This window comes from Salvelinus sp. IW2-2015, linkage group LG19, assembly GCF_002910315.2.
Source record: "Salvelinus sp. IW2-2015 linkage group LG19, ASM291031v2, whole genome shotgun sequence".
Lineage (NCBI taxonomy): Eukaryota > Metazoa > Chordata > Actinopteri > Salmoniformes > Salmonidae > Salvelinus > Salvelinus sp. IW2-2015.
In genome coordinates, this window is record NC_036859.1 from 14,471,504 (window position 1) to 14,498,552 (window position 27,049).

Consider the following 27,049-nt stretch of genomic DNA (forward strand, 5'->3'; position numbering starts at 1 on the left):
GAGATAATTCCCCTTTTTCATCAGAATACACAGACAGATATCAAATAATACATTGGCATCCTTTTATTTAATCTCAACTGTCTTTAGTTGGTTCTTTTCCTTTTAATAGTGTAGGTAGGCAGAGTTCGTTTCTCTGTCAGTTTCCGAATGGGCGGGGCCGGGGAAACCTCTGGTTGCTACGACAACCAGGTCAGAGGTCAGGGAAGCGACTGGGATCCTCCTTGTAGTCCGCTGGGATGGAGAAGATGGACTCCTCAAAGTCATCATAGCGGAACTCCTGGAAGGTGACCGTAGCTGTGATAGTGGGGAACACAGGGATGTCTGGCACACAGAAATAGGAGGGGTTATTTAGAGCGTTTAATATGTCAATTTCTTCATTATTTCACAATATTTCACTTTTTTTTAACTGTAAAATAAAATTGTCCATGTGGCCACACAATGTACAGTAGATGCATACCAAGCTTGACTGGGAACCCAGGAGGAAGCTTCAATTGAACGAATTCTCTGAGTTTGTTGAAGTGCTTAAATGGGGCTATGACCTCCAACACGTTCAGTAACCTGGAAGACCGAAAAAAAGGGGGAAAGCTAAATCATTAGGGTCGGGGTTAAATCAGAAATGTTCTTACAGTACATTCTTTGATGAGGTCCCATTTAAACAATAAAACCAATAAGTAATAAAAAAAGAATTTAAAAAAAGAGTTCTTTGAAAAGCATTAGCTAGACACGAATCTGCAACAGCCTAATATATATTGAACTAGAACCTGTGTGCACAACAGTGATCAATACATGGACGTTTCCAATAGCACTGCAGTCAGTGATGAGACTGACCAGAGACTATTAGCCAATAAGAGGAAGGATTCTACTCACGACTCAATGCCCAAAGGGAAGTCCTGGCTCATGGCTACGTTCGCTTTGAAGTTCTTCTTGCTCTCCTTACACACAAGCTCTCTCCCAAGATGAGGTGCCCTAAGGATGAACACACACTGGCTAAGTCAGCATCATTGGCGTATACATTTGGAGGTTTAACAGTAAGCCACTGCTAGTAATGATCTTCAATGCACCGACTTGTCAATAACTCAATAATAAACACAGTGGCTTGAAATTCCTCCGGACAGTAGTGTCATCTGTGACCTTTCTTAAAAGGAATAATGCAGGGCTTACTTTCCGTGCTCTGCAGAGATGTACTCCTCCCAGGAGATAGTGTTAGGACCTGGAGCCAAGAGGGACAGCCTTCTCTGAGGCTGAGGGAAAGACCGCAAGGGAGAGGATCACATGTAGGCTTACTTTTATATCCATCTAATGTGCACCACACCCCAATCACCACTGAAGAAGAGACTTAAGGCCCAAAGCCTCCCTCATCCTAGTGCCTCCCTTCCATCCCTCATCCTCCCTCACCTCATAGTTCTGCTCCACCAGGTTCCCTCCTTTGCTCAGGCTCTCCACAATGGCCTTGTTCCTCAGGATGTCCTCCTCACTCAGGTGCTCCCGGCGCTTCCTGGACTCCAGCACCAGGCCGTTCACAGAGTAAAAGTCTGCCAGGAAGTTACCAACCCTCTCCTTCAGGGACAGACACAAGCCAGATGTATAATACACACTGGTGGCTGAGTTATGGCACCCTATTCCCCATACAGTACACAGATTATGAGACCCATTGTATTATAAGCTTTATATTCCAGTGACTGGCCTGGTTTGACCACAGGGTCGTATTCAGAACGACACGCCGTGAGAAAATGTTTTGCAACCGGTCAAAGAAATCTGTGTTCTAATTGGACAACTCTAGGTAGATCCCCATTTCAAAACATTTTGCCCCCTTCTGAACCGGACCCAGGACGGGGAGGGGTGCTTACCGTCTTGTCCTCCCTGAAGAGCCAGCCTATCTGACTGCGGGAGAAGGTGATGGACTTGGTGGACAGGGTGGCAGAATAGACGTCACTGCTCATCAGGATGTCCACCTCCTCCTCAGTCTCCATCTCAGACTCCTGCAGGGACACAACAGGCAGTCAGCCAGATAGGATCACGCTGGATGGTGACATGACTTGTGCACAATATTGAATCCGTGGAAATGTTAATTTTACTGTGACACCCTGCAGAGCTTTCAGTCAATACAAGCATTTGCAATACAAGCATTTCTGTAAGATCGGTTGGCTTGGAGGACGGTGATGTTAAATGTAGACCAGATAGCTCACCTCGTGGTGTATACGCTGGTACACCTTCTGCTCATTGTCCAGAACATAGAAGGACTTGGCAGGCGGAGCATCTCCGTTGAAGATGAAGCTGAGGTCTCCTCTCTGACACTTCATATCTGTGAAGTCTACCAGAGTGGTGTCCAGTCTGTCAGCGGAGAGAGGGGAGAGAAAGAGTGTACAGGGTTAACTCTGGAAGGTGAGTGGTTACAGACGCCAGCTATACTCCTCACAACTGTGAGGAGTATAGCTGGCGTCTGTGTCAGACGTGTATTTGATGCCTTACCTGATGTTGATCCCCTGCTTGTAGATCTTGCAGTTATCAGATGGCAGAATCCGGGAGAGCAAGGGCACTATGAGACGGGAGAAAGAGAAAGTAATGATCGACAGCATTTGATTCATAAGATTAACTAAGAAACTGAAGAGATAATACGTGGTATCATTACGTGGCATATAAATGAACACGGCCGTGGCTAGGCACTGAATCCCTGAGCCAAGAGACAGAGAGCCCCAAACCCACTGAGCAATTAACATCACACTAACAGCCAGGATAGAATGGGAACAGAACACTAATTAGATTGGAGAATGAAACGACTTGGCTAAGGTGTCCTCCACCCAGAATAACAATGAACGGAGACAGAGCGTGTGAAAGGAGATGTTGGCCCATCGCTGTAGCTTATTTTAACATATTGCAATATGATGTAGAGTCGACTCACCCCAACTTTGAAAGTCCCAGTGAAGCTCCAAGTAGAAGTCCCCAAGCTATGAAAAAAAAAGAAAGTGGTACATTATTATCTTGTCATGCAAGCCACAAAACACCAAACAAAATCGATCAATACTTTTTCTTTATAGCTGGAGGCATAACATGTCAGAGCATTTTAATAAGGGAAAGATTGTGTTTTGGTGAGCGGTAGGGGCTGTTACATTGGACAGATGCTAATGTTGGAGAAAAGGGGTAAAGGTATAGCAAGATAGTGGTTGTAAACCGAAACTCGGTATGGAGTGGACCAGACCTGCCTCAAATGCATATAAAATCCGTCCAAATACTTTTGGGACTATTCCATTTATTCCACTGTACCGGGCAAACTAAATCAAGTGCAGGTCAAGTATTTGACATATGTATATAGAGTGCAAAGATCCTATTTCTAACCAGACACTGTAGTAGTCCCTAGTCTAGTCGGCTGTCAGAACCTCACCTCTTTCAGTGCTCTTAGCAGCTTGGGCCTCTTGTCCTCCACACTCTCTCTGGACTGCTGCTTCAGCTTCCGCAGTAGAGCCGTAACTGAGGAGGGGAGAGGAGGGAGATAAACAAAGCACAACACCACACAAGAGAGACAATATATTCCATAGCCCTAGACATTCTATATGTGTATGTTTCTACACACACAGCAGAAGGGATTACAAAGGCACATGATCTTTCAAAAAGCAACTTTCACTAAAGTGAAAAGTGAACTTAGCAAACCCACACTTGAATGACAGTGAAAGTCATGAGCGATAAATCATTCAACCAAGTGATATACTGTAACAGTAATCCGATGGGGTTTAGGATGATACTACTCTGACACCGACAGTGTAAGTGAGCGGTAAGGTGACCCCAGGTCTTCTCTCCAAAGCGTGTCACGTCGCTGCATGTCATAATGAAACACACGTGTGTGACTGTTACAAGACATGAATGCTCAACACTGACGCAGCCAGCAATCTGGACAGTGGATTGTTGGTGCAGTAGAGTATTCAGGGGAGGCTGCGCATGATATGAGTCACCTTACACACTGCTCGTTCTAATATGCAATTAAATACAGGCTGAACCTCAGTTATATAACCCCACTTAGCAATCTGTCCAAAAACTCACAAGTCATAAGTGTGTGCTATCTTGCAATGAATTATAATTGGGGTGATCTTCTATCCAGTAATCTTGACCAGTGAGAAACATTAGAATGGGGATTTTGAGTGTGAGGAAGTGCTGACAAAGCAAGCACTCGCTGCAGGGGCAGAGCAGTGTTGCATGGTGGATATGGACACCTAGAGTGAGCTGCTGTCGCAGTGCGTGTGTGTGTGAGAGATGAAAGCCTAGTTACTATGACATTATCTGATCTTATGCAATTGAAAAAGGAGGGGGGGAAAAAAATCAAGGCTCCATCTATACGAGATTACTTTCTTTCTCTTCTCGCCGTAGGCCTCCCTCTCTGTATCTCTCTCAATAATAAGCCCTAGTACAGTGGTTCCCAACTCCAGTCCTCGAGTGCCCCCAACAGTACACATTTTATTGTAGCCCCTAGCACTGCCCTAGTATACGCTGCATTATTTTCATTTTACCACTACTAGTACTGCCCCAGTCACTGGCCAGAGTTTGGCTGCCTTTGCGTGTCCTTGCTGTACTGTGTGGCTAGAGCCATGCTGTCCTTTCCTCTGATCCCTGCCCCCCACACCCCTCACTGAGATCTGCCCTTCCCATGCCTGACCTCTGTGTCCCCCGTCTGCCAAATCATCCCTACTGCAGGACTGGAGCTGCATACTAATACATGCTGGGGTGACAGGGTCATAGCGCTAACCCGCTCAACATATAACAGGGAATTTAATAGGAGGGAAATAAAGATTTGCATACTGAACAAAAATATAAAACACAACATGTAAAGTGTTGGTCCCATGTTTCATGAGCCGAAATACAAGATCCCAGAAATGGTCCATACATAAAGAAACACATTTCTCTCAAATTGTGTGCACAAATTAGTTGACATCCCCGTTTCTCCTTTGCCAAGATAATCCATCCACCTGACAGGTTTGGTATACCAAGAAGCTGATTAAACAGCATGATCATTACACAGGTGCACATTGTGCTGAAGACAATAAAATGGCACTTTAAAATGTGCAGTTTTTCACAACACAATGCCACAGATGTCTCACGTTTTGAGGGAGCGTGCAATTGGCATGCTGACACCAGGAATGCGCTGTTGCCAGAGAGTTTTATGTTATTTTCTCCACCATAAACCGCCTCCAATGTTGTTTTAGAGAATTTGGCAGTACGTCCAACTGGCCTCACAACCGCAGACCACGTGTAACCACGCCAGCCCAGGACCTCCACATTTAGCTTCTTCACCTGCGGGAAGCTGATGACAGCTGATGAAACTGATGACAGCTGATGAAACTGATGAGTATTTGTCTGTAATAAAGCCCTTTTGTGGAACAAAACTCATTCTGATTGGCTGGGCCTGGCTCCCAAGTGGGTTGGCCTATGCCCTCCCATGGCTGCGCCTCTGCCCAGTCATGTGAAATCCATAGTTTAGGGCCTTAATTATTTATTTCAATTGACTGATTTCCTTATATTAACTGTAACGCTGTAAAATCATTTTAAATGTTGCATATTGCATTTATATTTTTGTTCAGTATACATTATCAGTATCTTTGGATATTATTTTAGTAAAATGATTTGCCTAACCTTAACAATTACTCACATGGAATTTTTGATGAACTAGCCTATTTTTATTTGATATTATGCAGGTTATGATTTTTTTGCCAACACGGCATTAAACAGAAAAAAACAGTATGCTAGTAAAGCCCATGGGGAAAACATGGCATTGGATTCAATCCTCTCTCCACTACTCCCACCATTTCAAAAAGGACACTCCACTTAACTGGCATTCCTTACAAACATTCAAATAATCAATACACATAAAACATATATTGAGGCCTTTAGTTTACAGTGCTGTGTTAAAGCATTAGGATGGGGCATTAAATGTGAACAGACAGAGAGGAAGCCAGCCAGCTGTAAAGCTGCTCAGTGCCCTCGCAGTCACACTAAGCCCCTGGCCAGGCTGGGTTCCAGGCCGTATGGCTGTGGATAGAGCGCTCAGAGAAAATCCCCTGCATGGCTTTGGCTGGCTAGGACAACCTACAACCCAACCTCTCATCAGCATCAGAGAGCAATCAGTTAGTCTACAGCCGGACAGCCCAGGAAGGATCCAATTAGGACAGCGTCAAACAAATACAAAACAAATAGAGGGAGGGAGGACCGTGAACTGAGAGAACCTGAGTGTAAATGTGTAGACTTAAATACAGGATAAACTAAAATATATGTAAAGAAAACTCAGGGATGGAACATCACTGTTCAATGATGCAGTATCTATAATATAAAATAATAGCTTTCCGGTCCCGGGTACAAAAAAGGATATAAAATAGCCCATATTCTTACTCATCTGCCGGTCTCCATAGCTGATGGCCTCTGCCAGGGGGCTCCAGCCCTGTGCATTCTTCACCTTCACAGGGGCATTATGGGCCAGGAGCAAGAGGGCACACTCTGTAGCACAAAAACCCCCAAAGAATTTAACAAACATCAAGCTACTTTTAGATTAATTGTTTTTGGCTAASCCTACTACCTGTGTCCATGGCCTTTGTACTTGGACAGTGGATTCTCATTATCATAGTTAATTATGTTACCAGTATATTACATTTTGACAGTTAATTTACTGTCTATGACCTTCACATAAGAGAGATGCTGCTTTGCATTTGAGTCAGACTAATCAATGGGATTAAGGGATCCTGTGGACCTGTCCCACCCATGAGACCAGCCGCTGCCATGCTGCTATGAGACTCCTAGACTATGTAACACACTGCAGTCTGCAGAGGTCAGCCAGGATAAGCTCAGTACGGCAGAACAGAAAGGGAATTTTATCCCAGAAAAAAAAGCCATATGGAGAATTTACTGAAGGAGAGCTGGAAAACATGGTGATTATGTTATGGGAATGGCAAAACCCCTGGCTGGACTTAGATTTAGGCCAGAGATGAGAATATGAGGTAAAACATCCTGTCAAACTCTGGTGATATGTGATGTTTAGAGGTAAGTAGTACAGATGTACTAGTCAGTCTGTTCCCAATGGGAAACAAGGCTGTTTGCATGTCTCTGTCCTGCCTATGTATCTATTATTCTCCATATCAGACATTCTTGATGACAAAAGTCAAAGCCCTTACCTTTGTGGCCCATCATCACAGCTAAGTGAAGAGGTGTGTTTCCTGGAAAGATAGACAGATAACTGTTATGAGATCATTTGTCACAGCTGGTGCACAAGGACAATGTTTGTGTAATTCAATGTACTTGTTGTGAGCAAGCACTGACTATGTTGGTCACATGATTGTCAGGTAAGATTTCATGGATCCAGAAGTAGAAGTGATAGCCTAGCTATGTGATTTCCTAGATCAATTACATGTACTAAGTTTGGGTTACCTAGATTTTGAAAACCCTTCTTATCCGTAGGGTTTTCAGCAGTTATCTCCCACGTTTGCTGCATGTTAACTCCAATTCTGACTCTGTGTTTTAACATTTAGAAACATCAATAATCACTGCTTGCAAAACAGTTTAAAATATATGCTGATATGCCCTTTATCTTTCATATCAGCTAGAAATAATCTTTCAAACAAAAAAATACACATATACTGTAGCAGTGTTGCACAGATCCATACGCTGTGTCTCCAGTTGACAAACTACACTTCCTCCCCAGTTATGCACACACACAGGTGTTCAGAGGATACTACACAGCTGAAGCCCAAGTGGCTGCCGATGTCTTCCATAAACATGTGCTGTAAAATGGAAATATGGCTGTATGGGAACACTACCCTTATAAAAACGTGTGTAGTAATTTAACCTTTTGACAATTATTTCCTGCTGATATGAAAACCGCTTTAACGGGCGTTCGGGCCTTATCAAAACACCCCCTGACAGAAGATACTAGCTATCATCAATAGGCGCTAAAGGTAGTTAGCGACTATAAATGGGTAAGGGTTACCAGGCACTCACCATGTACATCTTTCTGGGAGATGTTCTGGGTCCGAATGAGTGAGGACAAGCGACGCACATCTCCTTTGAACACACATTCGTGAACAGGGAATTCCAAATGGAAGCTCTCATTGCCATTGGTCAGAAGGATTGGGTTCTTGTTATTGTCATCGATGATGCTGACAACTGATTGATTGCCATTGATATTGTTTGCATTGATATTCGACAGCTGCTGCAGTACCAAAGGTTTCACCGTCTTGTTATGGTTCTTGTTTGATTTGTACGTGATGATGGTACCGTTGGGGGTTGGAGATGATATTGTCCCATTTGTAGATTCATCATAGGTTTCCATTATATCCCCATCCTTACTAGGCTTGTTGTTATGGTCTTTCCGCAACGTGCGAATCTTTTCCCCGGTCATGATTTAACGTAACTAACCAGCAAGCAGACTACCTACAATAAATGTTGTATTAATGATGTTGACTAATTGCCAACGACACCTGCAATTGCTACCTTAACAGTTAGTATTTAGCTAACCTAGTTAGCAGTTTTGCTAGCATAGAATGGATGTGGGTAGAGGTACAGTGTTGACAACATCAGAAACAACACACACACGTAAAAACAATGCAGATGGAAAATATACTCTCACTATTGTAACAATCGATTAAGAATGGAAATACCAAATTTTTCGGCTACATCCTTGATAACACTTTTTTCAAAAATGTGCCCGTTGCAGCTTGCAGTGCGGTTGTTTGCTTGCCTTGGTTAACTAACTAGCTAGAAAACAAGATTACCGAGTGAAAAGACCATCTGCCATTTTCCGTTTAGTATCTCACCAGAATGACAAACATCAGACCACGTTCCCTTAGATATCGCGATAATTAGTTGTGCATCATCTATTTAGAAACGCAAAATATTTTTTTAAGGCACACAAAATATATTGTTGTTAACTCGTGATGATATATGCATTGTAAAAGTACCAGCGTTGGGTATAATTTACAGTATTTGTTCTCAAACTTAAATCTGGCAATATGTTTGACGCCTACTACGGGTCTTGAATGAAGACACACTCCGTGTTTTTTTTCTTTCCCAAGCTTTCTGAAATTTGGTTTGAAACTCAATGAAAGAATGCCTCCAAAAAATAAGCAGAAGAAAGTGATACATCAAGATGAACTGCGACGGTTAATGAGAGAGAAACAAAGGCAAACGATAGATAAGAAGCGTGTCGAATCCCCATATGCCAAGTACAACAGTCTCGATCACCTTAGCTGCGTACTCTGCAACGAGCGAGTAAAGAACGAACTATTGTGGCAGACTCACATTCTTGGAAAACAGCACAAGGAGAACGTTTCCGAGCTCAAGGGGTCTAAACAAAGTTCTACAAGTCAAGGACCCCATCCTTCGCTTAAAAGGAAAGCTTTGGAATCTGAAGACACGAATGGGAAGAAGTTTAAACCAGTGGCAGGTACAGAGCAGTTATCTACGTCAGGGCTACCTGATGATTTCTTTGCTAAACCTGCCCCACCGGGGCCGAAGAAACGACCTGGAATATTGAAAAAAACGACATCTGCTAGGCTGAGTCTTTTGGCCGGAGTCTATGATGAAGACAGTGATGAAGAGGAGGCTGATGACCAGGGGGCAGATTCTAGCTTGGGTGTGCAGAAGGGGGCACCTGCCCCAGGACTCCCATCTGATTTCTTCGACAACAGCACCATTCCAGCTGTCCCAGCTGCTTCTCATTCAGGGTCTATCCTCAAACCAGATGAAACTGAGAAGAGTGTGGAGAAGAAGGGAAATACACCTGAAGCGCTACCAGAAGGCTTCTTTGACGACCCAGTGAGAGATGCCAAAGTCCGTAATGTCGATGCTCCCAAAGATCAAATGGATAAGGAGTGGGAAGAGTTCCAAAAGGAAATGCGGCAGGTGAACACCAAATCAGAGGCCATTGTAGCCGAGGATGACGAGGAGGGTCGTTTTGAGCGTCAGATTGATGAAATCGATGAGCAAATTGAATGTTACCGGAGGGTTGAGGTATTGAGAGATAAGCAAGATGTGGTGAAGAAGGTTGTGAAGGAGAAAACAGAAGACCAGGAAGACTCCAGCAGAAGTGATGAGGATGAAGAAGAGCTGCTCCACTTGTTGTCAAGGGACTGGAGGGCCAAAGGCGCCCTTGCTTAAAATTCCCAGGGCCTTTTGATCAAAAGGTTTCTCCAGATTATAAATAAGAGCGAAGTTGCATAGGAAGCCACTTCTTTTCTCCCTCCATGTCAATGACAAACATTTGTTGAGGATATCTAAAAGTGTTGTCTTCTACAGTTTTTATGTCTATATAAAATGCTTTTGTGGTAAATGCTGTTTTTCTACTGTCAGACTGTCGCACACTTGCAGAAATACTGTACTATCAGCATTCAATTAAAAAATTAATGGAAGCCAAATCCTAAATTCTCATTCCTGAAGCCCTTACACACAGCTCAAACCCATAATAAAATGCACACTAATTTAGTTTCCTCTGTGGTTGCACAACAAATATACAATCACAGCTAATACAAACAAAACATATTCAATTTACACCCCATCTGTTCCTCATTATCYGAACCTGGTGCATACTGGTACATGATACACTGCATTCCAAAACAAAAACTAGAGTCCTCCTTTATGAGGACCTTGACTTGAATACCGTCTAACATTTGAAAAAGTATGGAAACTACAGATTGTAAAATCCTGTTAATCCACATTTTCATTTATTCATTAGTGCTCGCACAAAACATTAATAAAATTCCCAAAGCACACATCTTTGTAGGGACAATATTCCTGTCGGAAATCTAAATTACAATTCAAAATCTGTTTTACCTAATTGAGTTACAGAATTCCACACCATTACCCTGCAAAACAAAATTACGTTCAAACAGTCCTTTATGTTAAATTGATAAATTACACATTCATTCATGTTACATTGAGAAACATGCAAAGCACAACGTCATAAAACAATTTCCATTACAATGCTGAGGATTATCTACAGTCCTCTAGCTATACAAAGCAGCCCAAGTCCCCCCCCCCCAAACAAGTCAATATTACATGATACCATATAAAACAATTCTACCATATTTACATCATACGACAGTGTTGAGTGATTTGACATGTTCTGATTTGTACATTTGCATTTCATCATGTAAAGGCCCACACAAAATTACAGAATCAAGAGGGATCAGTGCTTCTCTCACTATCAGTTACATTATCACAGCCAGGTGTGCTTACTTTTGTCTTTCTTCAGTACTACACACAACACTTACAGTACCAGTCAAAAGTTTGGACACACCTACTCATTCCAGGGTTTTTCTTTATTTTTACTATTTTCTACATTGTAGAATAATAGTGAAGACATCAAAACTATGAAATAGCATATGAAATCATGTAGTAAACAAAAAGTGTTAAACAAATCAAAATATATTTTATATTTGAGGTTCTTCAAAGTCACCTTGATGACAGCTTTTCACACTCTTGCTATTCTCTCAACCAGCTTCATATGGTAGTCACCTGGAATGCATTTCAATTAACAGGTGTGCCTTGTTAAGTTCATTTGTGGAATTTCTTACCTTCTTAATGCATTTGAGCCAATCAGTTGTTGTGACAAGGTAGGGGTGGTATACAGAAGATAGCCCTATTTGGTAAAAGACCAAGTCCATATTATGGCAAAAACMGCTCAAATAAGCAAAGCGAAACAACAGTCCATCATTATTTTAAGACATGAAGGTCAGTCAATACGGAACATTTCAAGAACTTTGAAAGTTTCTTCAAGTGCAGGCGCAAAACCATCAAGCACTATGATGAAACTGGCTCTTATGAGGACCGCCACAGGAAAGGAAGAACCAGAGTTACCTCTGCTGCAGAGGATAAGTTCATTAGAGTTACCAGCCTCAGAAACTGCAGCCCAAATAAATGCTGCAGAGTACAAGTAACAGACACCTTTCAACATCAACTGTTCAGAGGAGACTGTGTGAATCAGGCCTTCATGGTCAAATTGTTGCAAAGAAACCACTACTAAACACCAATAAGAAGAAGAGACTTGCTTGGGCCAAGAAACACGAGCAATGGACATTAGACTGGTGGAAATCTGTTCTTTGGTCTGATGAGTCCAAATTTGCGATTTTTGATTCAAACCGCTGTCTGTGAGAGACAGAGTAGGTTAACGGATGATCTCCGCATATGTAGTTCCCACCGTAAAGCAAGGAGGAGGTGGTGTGATGGTGTGGGGGTTCTTTGCTGGTGACACTCATTGATTTATTTAGAATTCAAGGCACACTTAACCAGCATGGCTACCACAGCATTCTGCAGCGATACGCCATCCCATCTGGTTTGCGCTTAGTGGGACTATCATTTGTTTTTCAACAGGACAATGACCCAAAACACCCTCAGGCTGTGTAAGGGCTATTTGACAAAGGAGAGTGATGAGTGCTGCATCAGATGACCTGGCCTCCTCAATCACCCAACCTCAACCCAATTGAGATGGTTTGGGATGAGTTGGGCCGCAGAGTGAAGAAAAAGCAGCCAACAAGTGCTCAGCATACGTGGGAACTCCTTCAAGACTGTTGGAAAAGCATTCCAGGTTAAGCTGGTTGGAGAGAAGGCAAAGCTGTCAAAGGCAAAGGGTTGCTACTTTGAAGAATCTAAAATATATTTGTTTAACACTTTTTTGGTTACTACATCATTCCATATTTGTTATTTCATAGTTTGTCTTCACTATGACTCTAAAATGTAGAAAATAGTAAAATAAAGAAAAACCCTTGAATGAGTAGGTGTCCAAACTTTTGACTGGTACTGTATATATACTGCAAATTGAAGTGATCACTYTAGTCCGTTAGTATAAGCTAATTTACATTGTATTATTGCTACATATGCTTCAGGAGTTAATATTTCAACATGATTCATTCTGAACTAGTTAAAAGTGTGTGTTTATAGCCCTTCAAATATTGCAGACTTAAAAACAAACTATGGTTGGGTTAAGGGTATGTCTACAGTCTCTGTGTTACATTAAAATCCAAATAAGAATACAGAAAATAACTCAAGACTTACAACAAAACATGTATAAAGACAGAAAATAAGCAACAACGATCTGAACTTATCTAAAACGGGAGTGTGTGTGTGGTAGGAACTACATTATAATGTGATATTTTGACCTTTCTCAACAATTCCTTTGACATCAACTGGTCTAAAATAAAAAATAAAAATAAATTCAGAAAAGTACAATTTTGTAAACTGTTCAGGAAAATAATAAGAAATATCGAAGCTTGGATCTGAGTTGCTTACTCTAGCTTAGGCGTGTAGGACCAGTAAGGTGTGTGTGTGTGTGTGTGGGGGGGGGGGATGCCAGTGCTACTGTTCAACATTCAGTTTGTTATTAATCATTTTGTTATTAAATACTTAGTTCAATAAAAGTGCAACCGTCTTTACTGTGAGGCACTCCACACACACCAGAGACCTCTTCTCCTTCCACTGCTGCCTCTGCCACTCCTCTTCTCACAGACCAGCAGCAGCTTTCATTTCAGCCAGTGAGAATCTCTGGTCCCCGTCTTTGTCGTAGCGATCCAGGCTATGGGGGTCTGGCGTTGCTGTGTCAAATAATTTCCTCAGGACTTGGTAAGACATTCCCTGAGAGGTGGGGTCGGTACCCGAGCGCTCAAAGAGCTCTTTGAGATCTATTGGAAGTAGGAGAGGTTTCAGGTAATTGTTAATTGGCCACAAAATAAAATGAATTCTGACTTTTACAGCTGCATTTCTCCTTGTGTATGCAGGATACTCTGTAAACAAGCACATTTCCATCCACAGTTTTTATGTGCGTAAAGTCATGCAGTATAAAATAAAATGACAGGCGTGARGGAAACAGGAAGTGTCGGTACAATGTCAAATGTCGAGAGACAATTTGTTCGTTCGACATGGTGGGATCTTTGTGTCGGTAAAACCATTATGCATCAATTGTCTTGGAAACTCCTTTATGTGCAAATATTGATATCATAAACCATGTTGAAAACTTGGAGTCACAGGATGAAATACTACGTTGTACTACCACTACGACGTGAAACGCATTAAGAGTTTATAGACAGATTAAATAAAATGAACTTCATGGTGGTTAAGTGATGGACGGTGATAAAATGCAATTGTGTTCGTTGTCCATTCCTTATGCCTGCCTATACCATAACCCCACTGCTAACATGGGGCACTCGGTTCACAACGTTGACATTGGCAAACCGCTCGCCCACACGACGCTGTCTGCCATCTGCCCAGTACAGTTGAAAACAGGATTAATCCGTGAAGAGCACACTTCTCCAGTGTGCCAGTGGCCATCGAAGGTGAGCATTTGCCCACTTAAGTCAGMTACGACGGCAAACTCCAGTCAGGTCAAGACCCRTGTGAGGACGACGAGCACGCATGAGCTTCCCTGAGACGGATTCTGACAGTTTGTGCATACGGTGGTTACATGTGGTCTGCGGCTGTGAGGCCGGTTTGACGTACTGCCAAATTCTCTAAAATGACGTTGGAGGCGGCTTACGGTAGAGAAATTAACATTAAATTCTCTGGCAACAGCTCTGGTGAACATTCTTGCAGTCAGCATGCCAATTGTGACATTGTGTTGTGTGACAAAACTGCACATGTMAGAGTGGCCTTTAATTCTCCCCAGCACAAGGTGCACCTGTGTAATGATAATGCTGTTTAATCAGCTTCTTAATATGCCACACTGGTCAGGTGGATTATCTTGTACTTTTCACACCATTCATTTTCCTTAACACCCAAAAGTATTAATTTCATWTTGAATGCTTAGCAGGATAGGAAAATGCAACTTAAACACTCAAGAGCACATACCTGGTCATCCCTACTACCGCTGATCTATCGGACTCACTAAACACAAATACTTTGTAAATTATGCGTTGGAGTGGCTATAAAAAACGACATGCCATCTGGTTTTCTTAATATAAGGAAATTGAAATGTATACCTTTAATTTGGACACTTAAGTATATTTAAAACCAAATACTTTTATACTTTTACTCAAGTAATATTTTACTGGGTGACTTTCACTTGAGTCATTTTCTATTAAAAATCCATAGCAGTCTAAACCCTGTCTAATCCGGGGGAGAGGGGTTCTACTAATGAGCCATATGGCATTGTTTTATGAAGGTCATAACAAGGATCATTTTGCTATTTGATTTAGAATTTTATAATATGAAGGAAAAAAACAATGTTGGCCTTACTGCCTTTTGAATTTTAAAATATGAAAAACATTTTCTCTCCCATTAGCCCATACAAACACATAGAAAAACAGATAGCAGCCCCCCCAGAAAATCAAAAGGATGTTTTTTCTGAAGTGTCTGAGAGATGCACATTTTGGGGAATATTCAGAGGTGGAAACTTTCCATGGGAGTTAATGGAAATATAGGCAAATTAATATTAATACGATTTAAATGTAGATTTGTTTTGCATTGGATATACTTACCATATCATATGGAGACAGAAACATAAACCGTTTACCTTATTATAATTAGACATAATTGCAAATTATTAAAACCTTCCAATAGAAATAAAAAAAACTATTTAGTTACGAATTCAACTTTAATTAAACGAGTTGTCTCTTCACATGGGATGATTTCACTGAACAACAAAAGAAAGGGAATATTGAATGATCCCCAATGATCCATCGCATCTCCTAAAAACGTTTTCAACATACATCTGTAAAATTAAACTAAAGCTTTGGTTGTCTTCCTCTCAGGCTTCCATGTCTTCTCCCTGGACCTCCTCAATGTCCACCTCTTGAACATCAGACTCTGAGGCCTCATCTTCGGCGGCTGTTGGTGGGATTTGTAGGATGATGGAGGCAACAGGGGAAAGAGCCTCAGATCCACAAAGTCCCTTCCACCAGGTGGCTGATGAGATATGTTGGCACGACTGCCATATTGCATCTCCATCCCAAAGCCCTTGCTTGGAAGTGTACTTCGCCAGACTGCCAAGAACCTTGCCCTCATCCAGGCCAAGGTGGCGAGACACGGTAGTGATGACACCATAGGCCTTGTTGATCTCTGCACCAGACAGGATGCTCTTGCCAGCATACTTGGGGTCCAACATGTACGCTGCGGCATGTATGGGCTTCAGGCAGAAGTCTTCACGCTTTTTGATGTATTTCAGAACTGCAGTTTCCTCTGCTTGGAGGAACAGTGAAGTGGGCAGGGCAGTATGGATTTCTTCTCTTACATCTGCAAGCAGAGTCTGAACATCAGACAGGATGGCATTGTCTCCCTCAATCCGTGCAATGGCTACTGCTACAGGTTTCAGGAGTTTCAGGCTGCTTACCACTCTCTCCCAAAATACATCATCCAGGAGGATCCTCTTGATGGTGCTGTCCATATCGGCAGACTGTGATATGGCCATTTCTTGGAGAGACTCCTTCCTCTCCAGGAGACTGTCAAACATGATGACAACACCACCCCAACGGGTGTTGTTGGGCAGCTTCYATGTAGTGCTCTTATTCTTCTCACTTTGCTTGGTGAGGAAGATTATTGCTATAACTTGATGACCCTTCACATACCTAACCATTTCCTTGGCTCTCTTGTAGAGTGTATCCATTGTTTTCAGTGCCATGATGTCCTTGAGGAGCAGATTCAATGCATGAGCAGCACAGCCAATGGGTGTGATGTGAGGGTAGGACTCCTCCACTTTAGACCAAGCAYGTTCGCAGAAATGTCTGTCACCAGTGCAAATACCTTTTGAGGTCCAAGACTGCCTTCAGCTCATCTGCAATGTAGAGACCAGTGTGTCTGTTGTCCATTGTGTCTGTGCGCTTGTAGAATACTGGTTGAAGGGTGGAGATGTAGTTAATTATTCCTTTCGCACAACCATTCGACCACCCATCAGAGATGATTGCAATACAGTCTACTTTCTCAATGATTTGCTTGACCTTCACTTGAACTCTGTTGAACTCTGCATCCAGCAAATGAGTAGATAAAGCATGTCTGGTTGGAGGGGTGTATGCTGGGCGAAGAACATTCAGAAATCTCTTCCAATATACATTGCCTGTGAGCATCTGAGGTGAACCAGTTGCATACACAGCTCGATCAAGACATTCATCAGCATTTCTCTGACTAAGTTCCTCCATTGAGTCAAAAAAACTTGATTCCAAGGAGGACCATGAGCTGTTGCTATCTATAAGGTATCTGATTCATCATTTTCACCTCGAATAGAAGTAGAGGGACTTTTTGTCAGAGGTTGCTTGTTGTGAGAGCTGAGGGAACTTTATGCARTTGGCCAGATGATTCTGCATCTTTGTTGCATTCTTCACATACGATTCGGCACAGTATTTGCAAATGTACACAACTTTTCCTTCTACATTAGCTGCAGTGAAATGTCTCCACACATCAGATAGTGCCCGTGGCATTTTCCTGTGAAGATTAGAATAAAAACAAGTAAAAAAATTAATAAATACAATTCCATGTAAATATAAATAGTAATATAAGTAGTTAGATATTTTTTTTTAACTCCTTTGTAAGATAAGGAATGTTTTATTTTAAAACATTTAAGTTAGTAGGCTCAAGCTAAAATTAACTAGCAGAAATTGTTAACAAGTTAGAAATTATTTAAAACACACTTTGCTGTAGGCTAATATTTACTAGTTAACAAAAAATGATGTCACGTAAAATATATTCACCCCACCCAGTATTGTAATCAAAACTTACCAGAAAGCATGTAGTCCTTGGTTCAGACAGCATAGTAGTGTAGGCTCAATATCATCTCATTAGTGTGCAAGATCTTGAGAAGAATCAGCTGTACAGTTAGTGTATATACAGTTGAAGTCAGAAGTTGACATACACCTTAACCAAATACATTTAAACTCAGTTTTTCACAATTACTGTCATTGAATACGAGTAAAAATTCCCTGTCTTAGGTCAGTTAGAGTCACCACTTTATTTCAAGAATGTGAAATGTCAGAATAATAGTAGAGAATGATTTTTCTCAGCTTGTATTTCTTTCATCACATTCCCAGTGGGTCAGAAGTTTACATACACTAAGTTGACTAACTTTAAACAGCTTGAAAAATTCCACAAAATGATGTCATGGCTTTAGAAGCTATGATAGGCTAATTGACATAATTTGAGTCAATTGGAGGTGTAACCTGTGGATGTATTTCAAGGGCTACCTTCAAACTCAGTGTCTCTTTGCTTGACATCATGTGAATATCAAAAGAAAATCAACCAAGACCTCAGAAAATAAATTGTAGACATCCACAAGTCTGGTTCATCCTTGGGAGCAATTTCCAAACGCCTGAAGGTACCACGTTCATCTGTACAAACAATACTACGCAAGTATAACACCATGGGACCACGCAGCCGTCATACCGCTCAGGAAGGAGACGCGTTCTGTCTCCTAGAGATGAACGTACTTTGGTGTGAAAAGCGCAAATCAATCCCAGAACAACAGCAAAGGACCTTGTGAAGATTCTGGAGGAAACAGGTACAAAAGTATCTATATCCACAGTAAAACGAGTCCTATATCAACATAACCTGAAAGGCCGCTCAGCAAGGAAGAAGCCACTGCTCCAAAACCACCATAAAAAAGCCAGACTATGGATTGCAACTGCACATGGGGACAAAGATCATACTTTTTGGAGAAATGTCCTCTGGTCTGATGAAACAAAAATTTAACTGTTTGGCCATAATGACCATTGTTATGCTTGGAGGAAATGGGAGGCTTGCATGCCGAAGAACACCATCCCAACCGTGAAGCACGGGGGTGGCAGCATCATGTTGTGTGCGAGCAAGGAGGCCTACAAACCTGACTCAGTTACACCAGCTTTGGTCAGGAGGAATGGGCCAAAATTCACCCAACTTATTGTGGGAAGCTTGTGGAAGGCTACCCGAAACATTTGACCCAAGTTAAACAATTTAAAGGCAATGCTACCAAATACTAATTGAGTGTATGTAAATTTCTGACCCACTGGGAATGTGATTAAAGAAATAAAGAAATAAAGAAATAAAGAAGAAATAAATAAATCATTCTCTACTATTATTCTGATATTTCACATTCTTAAAATAAAGTGGTGAACCTAACATACCTAATATAGGGAATTTTTACTAGGATTAAATGTCAGAAATTATGAAAAACGGAGTTTAAATGCATTTGGCTAAGGTGTATTTAAACTTCCGACTTTAACTGTACTTGACGGAAGAGTGTACTGCACATGTAATGGAAGAATGCATGCAGAGGGTTGCAATTCCATTGAATTGGGGATAGTTCAACCAAAACATGCCACAAGACCTAGAATTGCCTTGTGTATCCCACAAAAAAGGTTCACTGTTATAAGCTAACTTTTGATGAATTGAAGCAAAATTCCCCAAATTTCCGGGCTTAACATGACATGGAAATTTACCAGAACGTTTCCAACACGTTGCAACCCTAATAGTGCACTCGGAAATTATTCAGACACCTTGACTTTTTCCACATTTTATTACGTTACAGCCTTATTCTAAAATGGATTTAATATTTTTTCCCGCTCATCAATTTACACATAATGACAAAGCGAAAACAGGTTTTTAGAAAAGTTTGATAATTTATAAATGTATTAATATGAATTCCTTTAAAAACAAAAAATAAATATKTTATTTACATTATTCAAACACTTTGCTGTATGAAACTCAAAATTGAGCTCAGGTGCACCATGTTTCCAATGATCATCCTTGAGATGCTTCTACAACTTGACTGGAGTCCATCTGTGGTAAATTCAATTGATTGGACATGATTTGGAAGGGCACACTTGTCTATATAAGTTGACAGTGCATGTCAGAGCTAAAACCAAGCCACGAAGTCAAAGAAATTGTCCGTAGAGCTCCGAAACAGGATTGTGTCAAGTCACAGATCTGGGGAAGGGTACCAAGAAATGTCTGCAGCATTGAAGGTCCCCAAGAACACAGTGGCCTCCATCATTCTTAAARGGAAGAAGTTTGGATCACCAAGTATCTTCCTAGAGCTGTCCGCCCCGTCAAACTGAGCAATCGGGGGAGGAGGTCCTTGGTCAGGGAGGTGACCAAGAACCCGATGGTCACTCTGACAGAGCTCCAGAATTCCTCTGTGGAGAACCTTCTAGGACAAACATCTCTGCAGCACTCACCAATCAGGCCTTTATGGTAGAGTAGCCAGATGGGAAGCCACACCTCAGTAAAAGGCACATGACAGCCCGCTTACAGTTTACCAAAAGGCACCTAAATACCCTCAGACCATTCTTTGGCCTGAAGCGTCACGTCAGGAGGAAACCTGAAACCATCCCTACGGTGAAGCATGGTGGTGGCAGCATCATGCTGTGGGGATGTTTTTCAGCTGCAAGGACTGGGAGACTAGTAAGGATCAAGGGAAAGATGTAGGGAGCAAAGTACAGAGAGATCATTGATGAAAACCTGTTCCAGAGCACTCGGGACCTCAGACTGGGGCGAAGGTTCACCTTTCAACAGGACAACAACCCTAAGCACACAGCCAAGACAACACAAGAGGGGCTTCGGGACAAGTCTCTGAATGTCCTTGAGTGGCCCAGCCATAGCCAGGACATGAACCCGATCGAACATCTCTGGAGAAACCTGAAAATAGCTGTGCAGCGACGCTCCCCATCCAACCTGACAGAGCTTGAGAGGATCTGCAGAGAAGCATGGGAGAAACTCCCCACCTACAGGTGTGCCAAGCTTGTAGCGTCATACCCAAGAAGACTCGAGGCGGTAATTGCTGCCGAAGGTGCTTCAACAAAGTACTGAGTAAAGGGTCTGAATACTTATGTAAATACAATTTCCTTTTTTTAAATTCATTTGCAAAAGTGTCTAAAAAACGTTTTTTTTGCTTTGTCTTTATGGGGAATTATGTGTAGATTGAATTTAATCCATTTTGGAATAAGGCTGTAACGTAACAAAATGTGGAACAAGTCAAGGGGTCGGAATAGTTTCCGAATGCAATGTAAATACAAAAGTATGTGGATACCCCTTCAAATCAATGGATTAGGCTATTTCAGCCATTCGTTGCTGACACGTGTATYAAAATCGAACACACAGCCATAGACAAACATTGGTAGTAGAATGGCCTTTCTGAAGAGCTCAGTGACTTTCGATGTCGAACCGTTATAGGATGCCACCTTTCCAACAAGTCAGTTAGTCAATTTTCTGCCCTGCTAGAGCAGCCACGGTCAACTTTAAGTATTGTTTTTGTGAAGTGGAAACGTCTAGGAGCAACAACGGTTCAGCTGCAAAGTGGTAGGCCACACAAGCTCACAGAATGGGACCACCGAGTGCTGAAGCGCATATCARGGAAAAAATCTTCTGTCCTCGGTTGCAACACTCACTACTGAGTTTCAAACTGCCCCTGGAAGCAACGTCAGCACAAGAACTGTTCGTTGGGAGCTTCATGAATTGGGTTTCCATGGCAGATTAGCCGCACACCAGCCTAAGATCACCATGAGCAATACCAAGCATCGTTTGGTGGAGGAGGAATAATAGTCTGGGGCTGTTTATCATGGTGTGGGATAGGCCCCTTAGTTCCAGTAAAGGGAAATATTAATGCTACAGCATWCAATGACATTCTAGACGATTTTGTGCTTCCAACTTTGTGGCAACAGTTTGGGGAAGGCCCTTTCCTGTTTCAGCATGAAACGCCCCCATGCATAAAGAGAGGTCCATACAGAAATGGTTTGTTGAGATCGGTGTGGAAGAACTTGACTGGCCTGCACAGAGCCCTGACCTCAACCACATCGAACACCTTTGAGATGAATTGGAACGCCGACTGCGAGCCTGGCATAATCCCCCAACATCAGTGCCCGACTTCACTAATGCTCGTGGCTGAATGGAAGCAAGTCCCCACAGCAATGTTCCAACATTTAGTGGAAAGCCTTTTCAGAAGAGTGGAGGCTGTTATAGCAACAAACAGGGGACCAACTCCATATTAATGCCCATGATTTTGAAATGAGATGTTCGACAAGCAGGTGTCCACATACTTTTAAGAAAGATCGGGAAACATGTTTTTAATTATGATTATTTTTGGCACTAAACTATCTCCATATATACAGCCATAKATTTTTTCAACTGGTACCGGGGGACCTTTAGACAAGTCTTGTAAGGCCTGTGGGAGCCTCACCTTTCCACAGAGGGGTCATATTAGTGTGTAGCCCTTCTGTCTGTTCGGATGCAACAGACAGAAGTTGGCAGATTTGCTGTTCCCGACTTCAGACAAGTGCCAAAACCCTTCGGCGGGTTGTAGAGCAAAACGGAGAACCACATCTTGTTAGTAATAGTTTGTAGGCCAAACKGTTCGAACACTACATACAATTTTGTGAGAAAACCGATTTTCGGGACGTCTCATGGTCTGACAAACACTTTTATTGGTCACATACACATGGTTAGCAGATGTTAATGCGAGTGTAACGAAATGCTTGTGCTTCTAGTTCCGACCATGCAGTAATATCGAACAAGTAATCTAACAATTTCACAACAACTACCTTTTACACACAAGTGTAAAGGAATGAATAAGAATATGTACATKTAAATATTTGGATGAGCGATGGCCGAACGGCATAGACAAGATGCAGTAGATGGTATAGAGTACAGTATATACATATGAGATTAGTAATGTAGGGTATGTAAACATTATATAAAGTGGCATTGCTTAAAGTGACTAGTGATACATTTATTACATCCAATTTTTTATTATTAAAGTGGCTAGAGATTTGAGTCAGTATGTTGGCAGCAGCACAGTCTGATGGCCTTGAGATAAACAGCTTCTATCAGTCTCTCGGTCCCAGCTTTGATACATCTGTACTGACCTCGCCTTCTGGATGATAGCGGGGTGAACAGGCAGTGGCTCGGGTGGTTGTTGTCCTTGATGATCTTTTTGGCCTTCCTGTGATATCGGGTGTTGTAGGTGTCCTGGAGGGCAGGTAGTTTGCCCCCGGTGATGCGTTGTGCAGACCTCCTCACTACCCTCTGGAGAGCCTTGCAGTTGTGGGCGGAGCAGTTGCCGTACCAGGCGGTGATACAGCCCAACAGGATGCCCTCGATTGTGCATCTGTAAAAGTTTGTGAGTGTTTTTGGTGACAAGCCAAATTGCTTCAGCCTCCTGAGGTTGAAAGGCACTGTTGCGCCTTCTTCACCACGCTGTCTGTGTGGGTGGACCATTTCAGTTTGTCCGTGATATGTACGCCGAGGAACTTAAAACTTTCCACCTTCTCCACTACTGTCCCGTCGATGTGGATAGGTGGGTGCTCCCTCTGCTGTTTCCTGAAGTCCACGATCATCTCCTTTGTTGACGTTGATGTGAGTTTATTTTCCTGACACCACACTCCGAGGGCCCTCACCTCCTCCCTGTAGGCCGTCGTCATTGTTGGTAATCAAGCCTACCACTGTAGTGTCGTCTGCAAACTTGATGATTGAGTTGGAGGCGTGCATGGCCCCGCAGTCATGGGTGAACAGGGAGTACAGGAGAGGGCTGAAAATGCACCCTTGTGGGGCCCCAGTGTTGAGGATCAGTGGGGTGGAGATGTTGTTTCCTACCCTCACCACCTGGCGGCGTCCCATCAGAAAGTCTAGGACCCACTTGCACAGGGCTGGGAGGTGACACAGGGTCTCGAGCTTAATGACAAGTTTGGAGGGTACTATGGTGTTAAATGCTGAGCCATAGTCGATGAACAGCATCCTTACATAGGMATTCCTCTTGTCCAGATGGGTTAGGGCAGTGTGCAGTGTGATTGCGATTGCGTCGTCTGTGGACCTATTGGGGCGGTAAGCAAATTGGAGTGGATCTAGGGTGTCAGGTAGGGTGGAGGTGATATGATCCTTGACTAGTCTCTCAAAGCACTTCATGATGACGGAAGTGAGTGCAACGGGGCGATAGTCGTTTAGCTCAATTACCTTAGGTTTCTTGGAACAGGAACAATGGGATAGGGATTGATTGAATATGTCCGTAAACACACCAGCCAGCTGGTCTGCGCATGCTCTGAGGACGCGGCTAGGGATGCTGTCTGGGCCGGCAGCCTTGGGAGGGTTAACACGTTTAAATGTTTTACTCACATTGGCTGCGGTGAAGGAGAGCATGCAGGTTTTGATAGCGGGCCGTGTCGGTGGCACTGTATTGTCCTCAAAGCGAGGGAAAGAAGTTGTTTAGTTTGTCTGGGAACAAGACATCGGGGTCCGCAACGAGGCTGTTTTTTTTTTTGTAGTCCATGATTGACTGTAGACCCTGCCAAATACCTCTCGTGTCTGAGCCGTTGAATTGCGACTCCACTTTGTCTCTATACTGAGGCTTAGCTTGTTTGATTGCCTTTTGGAGGMAATAGCTACACTGTTTGTATTCGGTCATGTTTCCAGTCGCCTTGCCCTGATTCAAAGCAGTGGGTTCGCTCTTTCAGTTTTGCGCGAATGCTGCCATCAATCCACGGTTTCTGGTTGGGGAAGGTTTTAATAGTCGCCGTGGGTACAACATCACCGATGCACTTGCTAATAAACTCGCTCACCAAATCAGTGTATACATCAATGTTGTTGTTCGACGCTATCCAGAACATATCCCAGTCCACGTGATCGAAGCAATCTCGAAGCGTGGAATCAGATTGGTCGGACCAGCGTTGAACAGACCTGAGGACGGGCGTTTCCTGTTTTAGTTTCTGTCTGTAGGCTGGGAACAACAAAATGGAGTCGTGGTCAGATTTGCCAAAAGGAGGGCTTTGTATGCGTCGCGGAAGTTAGAGTAACAATGATCCAGAATTTTGCCAGCCCGGGTCACGCATTCGATATGCTGATGGAGGGAGGGGGGGGNGGGGGGGGGGGTTGAGGTCAGATCACCTTAAGGGAGAAATAAAAGTTTATGGCCTATATCACTAGTGTCCTGCCTAGCAGTAAAGAACAATGTTTGTTCAGATGTGTAGGAGACTTAGCATGAAAGGAACGGCTAAATATCTGTGCTTGTGTGAAAATGTTTTTGTCTAATGCAGCTGTATTGATCCTCTGGGAAGAATTAAACTTGGTTAAYCTTTCATAGTGTCCTTACTGTTTTTTAAAGGCTAACACAGTAAAAAAAAAACACATCTCTCTAGCTTAAACTGACAGATTTTTATGGGGATTCTTTTAAATTATGCTAATTAGACTTCCGTGGGGGCGCAGACATCGACTCTGGGGGTTAAGGTATGTTTACTTTTACTCAAGTTACAGCGGTGAAAGTAGATTTKATTTCTTACCGGTACGGGACACCCAAGTGCGCGTACACTTTTTTTAATACTACAAAAATTACTGGGTAGCCTACTCTGCCGACATTGACAACAACAAAAAAACAGATCAATAAAAACGATGTCTGATCCATATAAATCGGCCTACGAAAAGGGGAGACACAAATACAATATAACGTCCATCTAACCTGGAGGAAATTATTGTCCAAAAACAAACAAAAGTGGCACTGACCCAATGATAAAGACAGTGAATATGCACACTCACCGGTAATATGGCCAATATTCTTCGCTGGTGCCAATAAGATGTTCGCTCAATTAAGTTACGGATTTTGATAACTAAAAGACAGATTGGAGTCTTTTCATTGTCATCTCTTTACAGCAATAGCCATTTGCTTTCCAAACAGTTTTTCCGCGATGGTATTTTTAAATATTGCTATATGCCTGGCTGGATTYCTCTGCTTTTCACTGACAGTCGCAACTCAACAATATATTTGGTATCTGCAGTGAGCCCTGCACAAATTGCAGGCCCTTCCAACTGTAGGCTATGAGATTAAAACAATCCACAGCTTTTTTGTTGTTGTTAGAAGCTAATGATCCTCTGTGATCAAATCCTTTTTTTTCTGGTGTAGTAGCCTATTTTGAATGATTTTATTTATTTCTGTATAGACAGGAGTAAGCTAATTTTGGCTATTTAATTCTATTTACTTTAAGGAAAGCTTCCCCTAGCCTTATGGACACCCCGCCTATGCCTTGGCGTAAACACAACCAGTCATGTTTCCATCTGATTGTCAAACAATCACTTAAAGGTACMCCTGTAGGCTACATTCTGCGATTATCATTAGGCCTAGACTTGTAACATGAATTGATGCATCCACTGTTGTCCACGCACGCCTCGGTCTTGGCCACTCATCTCCGACTTGACAAAATGTAAGTGTTCTCCTCGAACCACAACTCAATTTACAGGGTATACCACACGGTTTCAGGTTAATTRGCTAATCTTTCCATGCGGCTGACATGCATTAATGTTAAATAAGGGTGTAATAGCCTATAGTTTATTGGGCATGTTGTATTAATTGTGATAGGCTCATGTTTTACCAGTACGGAGTACCCCCACTATTTATTTTGCCGGGATGCSATACCAGACCGACTTACATTCACCCCTGCTCAACTATGACAATTGGGTACTTTTTCCACCACTGCATATGACTAAGATTGTGATGTATTATCACAGATATTAAACTTCATAACTAAAAATGTATCCAATACCTTTCAGAGAGCTGACTCCAGGGAATGACACAGTCTTTGGGCTTTCTGTTCCAGACTCTCTCTTGGTGCGGTTTGGAGTCAAAAACCATGGACGTCTCGTTGGCTTTGAACCTGTGGATTTTTCTGGAGAAAGAACAGGCCAAAGTCATCCAAAGGTAACATTGTACATCACTGTACTTTTTTTAAAAAATGAAAATGTAATAGACAATTAAGCTTTCTTGTCTTATTTATACCATGTGTAGCTTCTGAAGTTGCTGCTTTAAGTCCATCTGCATTGGTGTCCCTCTCTGTGACCAGGTCCTTTACTGGTTCTGTTGCATCTCCACTGACAGCCAATGGTACAACTACCTCCACAATGTCCTTAGAGGTTGAAATGTACATTTTGTTTTATACACAGTACATTCGGAAAGTATTCAATCCCCTTTCCCTTTTCCACATTTTGTTACGTTACAGCCGTACTCTAAAATGGATTAAATAAATGTTTCTTCCTCATCAATCTACACACAATACCCCATAATGACAAAGAGAAAACATGTTATTAGAAATGTTTGCAAATGTATTAAGTAAAAAACTMAAATACCTTATTTACATAAGTATTCAGACCCTTCCCTATGAGACTC

The 27,049-nt window shown here is 42.3% G+C and overlaps 3 protein-coding genes across 4 annotated transcripts in view; 1 reads left to right on the forward strand and 2 right to left on the reverse strand.

Annotated features, from left to right (window-relative positions):
• Positions 1-48: 48 nt before the first annotated feature.
• Positions 49-8,799, reverse strand: LOC111979203 (ankyrin repeat domain-containing protein 13C). The gene is made up of 13 exons (XM_024009577.2): positions 7,969-8,799; positions 7,146-7,187; positions 6,370-6,474; positions 3,380-3,465; positions 2,900-2,945; positions 2,470-2,536; positions 2,187-2,331; positions 1,848-1,979; positions 1,396-1,557; positions 1,162-1,241; positions 868-966; positions 458-558; positions 49-321 (listed from the first exon to the last, which is right to left on the reverse strand). The coding sequence occupies exons 1-13, from the start codon at positions 8,366-8,368 to the stop codon at positions 191-193; spliced, it is 1,596 nt and encodes a 531-aa protein (XP_023865345.1). The 5' UTR covers positions 8,369-8,799; the 3' UTR covers positions 49-190.
• Positions 8,800-8,980: 181 nt separating this feature from the next.
• LOC111979205 (zinc finger protein 830) lies at positions 8,981-10,221 on the forward strand. The gene has a single exon (XM_024009585.2). The coding sequence runs from the start codon at positions 9,076-9,078 to the stop codon at positions 10,123-10,125; it is 1,050 nt and encodes a 349-aa protein (XP_023865353.1). The 5' UTR covers positions 8,981-9,075; the 3' UTR covers positions 10,126-10,221.
• Positions 10,222-13,022: 2,801 nt separating this feature from the next.
• Positions 13,023-27,049, reverse strand: part of LOC111979427 (EF-hand calcium-binding domain-containing protein 14) — a 28,006-nt gene continuing 13,979 nt past the window's right edge. For both annotated transcript variants that reach the window (XM_024009961.2, XM_024009959.2), the window contains exons 8-10: positions 26,663-26,789; positions 26,430-26,552; positions 13,023-13,640 (exon numbers count right to left, since the gene is read on the reverse strand). In XM_024009961.2, the coding sequence (XP_023865729.1) occupies positions 13,462-13,640; positions 26,430-26,552; positions 26,663-26,789 (429 nt within the window). In that variant the 3' untranslated portion in view covers positions 13,023-13,461. The remainder of the gene's footprint in view (positions 13,641-26,429; positions 26,553-26,662; positions 26,790-27,049) is intronic.

Bases quoted from the DNA above. Each gene is read 5' to 3' on its own strand.
- LOC111979203 (XM_024009577.2), bottom strand. From the start codon at position 8,368: ATGACCGGGGAAAAGATTCGCACGTTGCGGAAAGACCATAACAACAAG. The intron at 7,188-7,968 runs GTGAGTGCCTGG...CTATCTTTCCAG, and splicing joins CTCCCAGAAAGATGTACATG to GAAACACACCTCTTCACTTA. The intron at 1,558-1,847 runs GTAAGCACCCCT...CTGTCCCTGAAG, and splicing joins TCTTCAGGGAGGACAAGACG to GAGAGGGTTGGTAACTTCCT.
- LOC111979205 (XM_024009585.2), top strand. From the start codon at position 9,076: ATGCCTCCAAAAAATAAGCAGAAGAAAGTGATACATCAAGATGAACTG.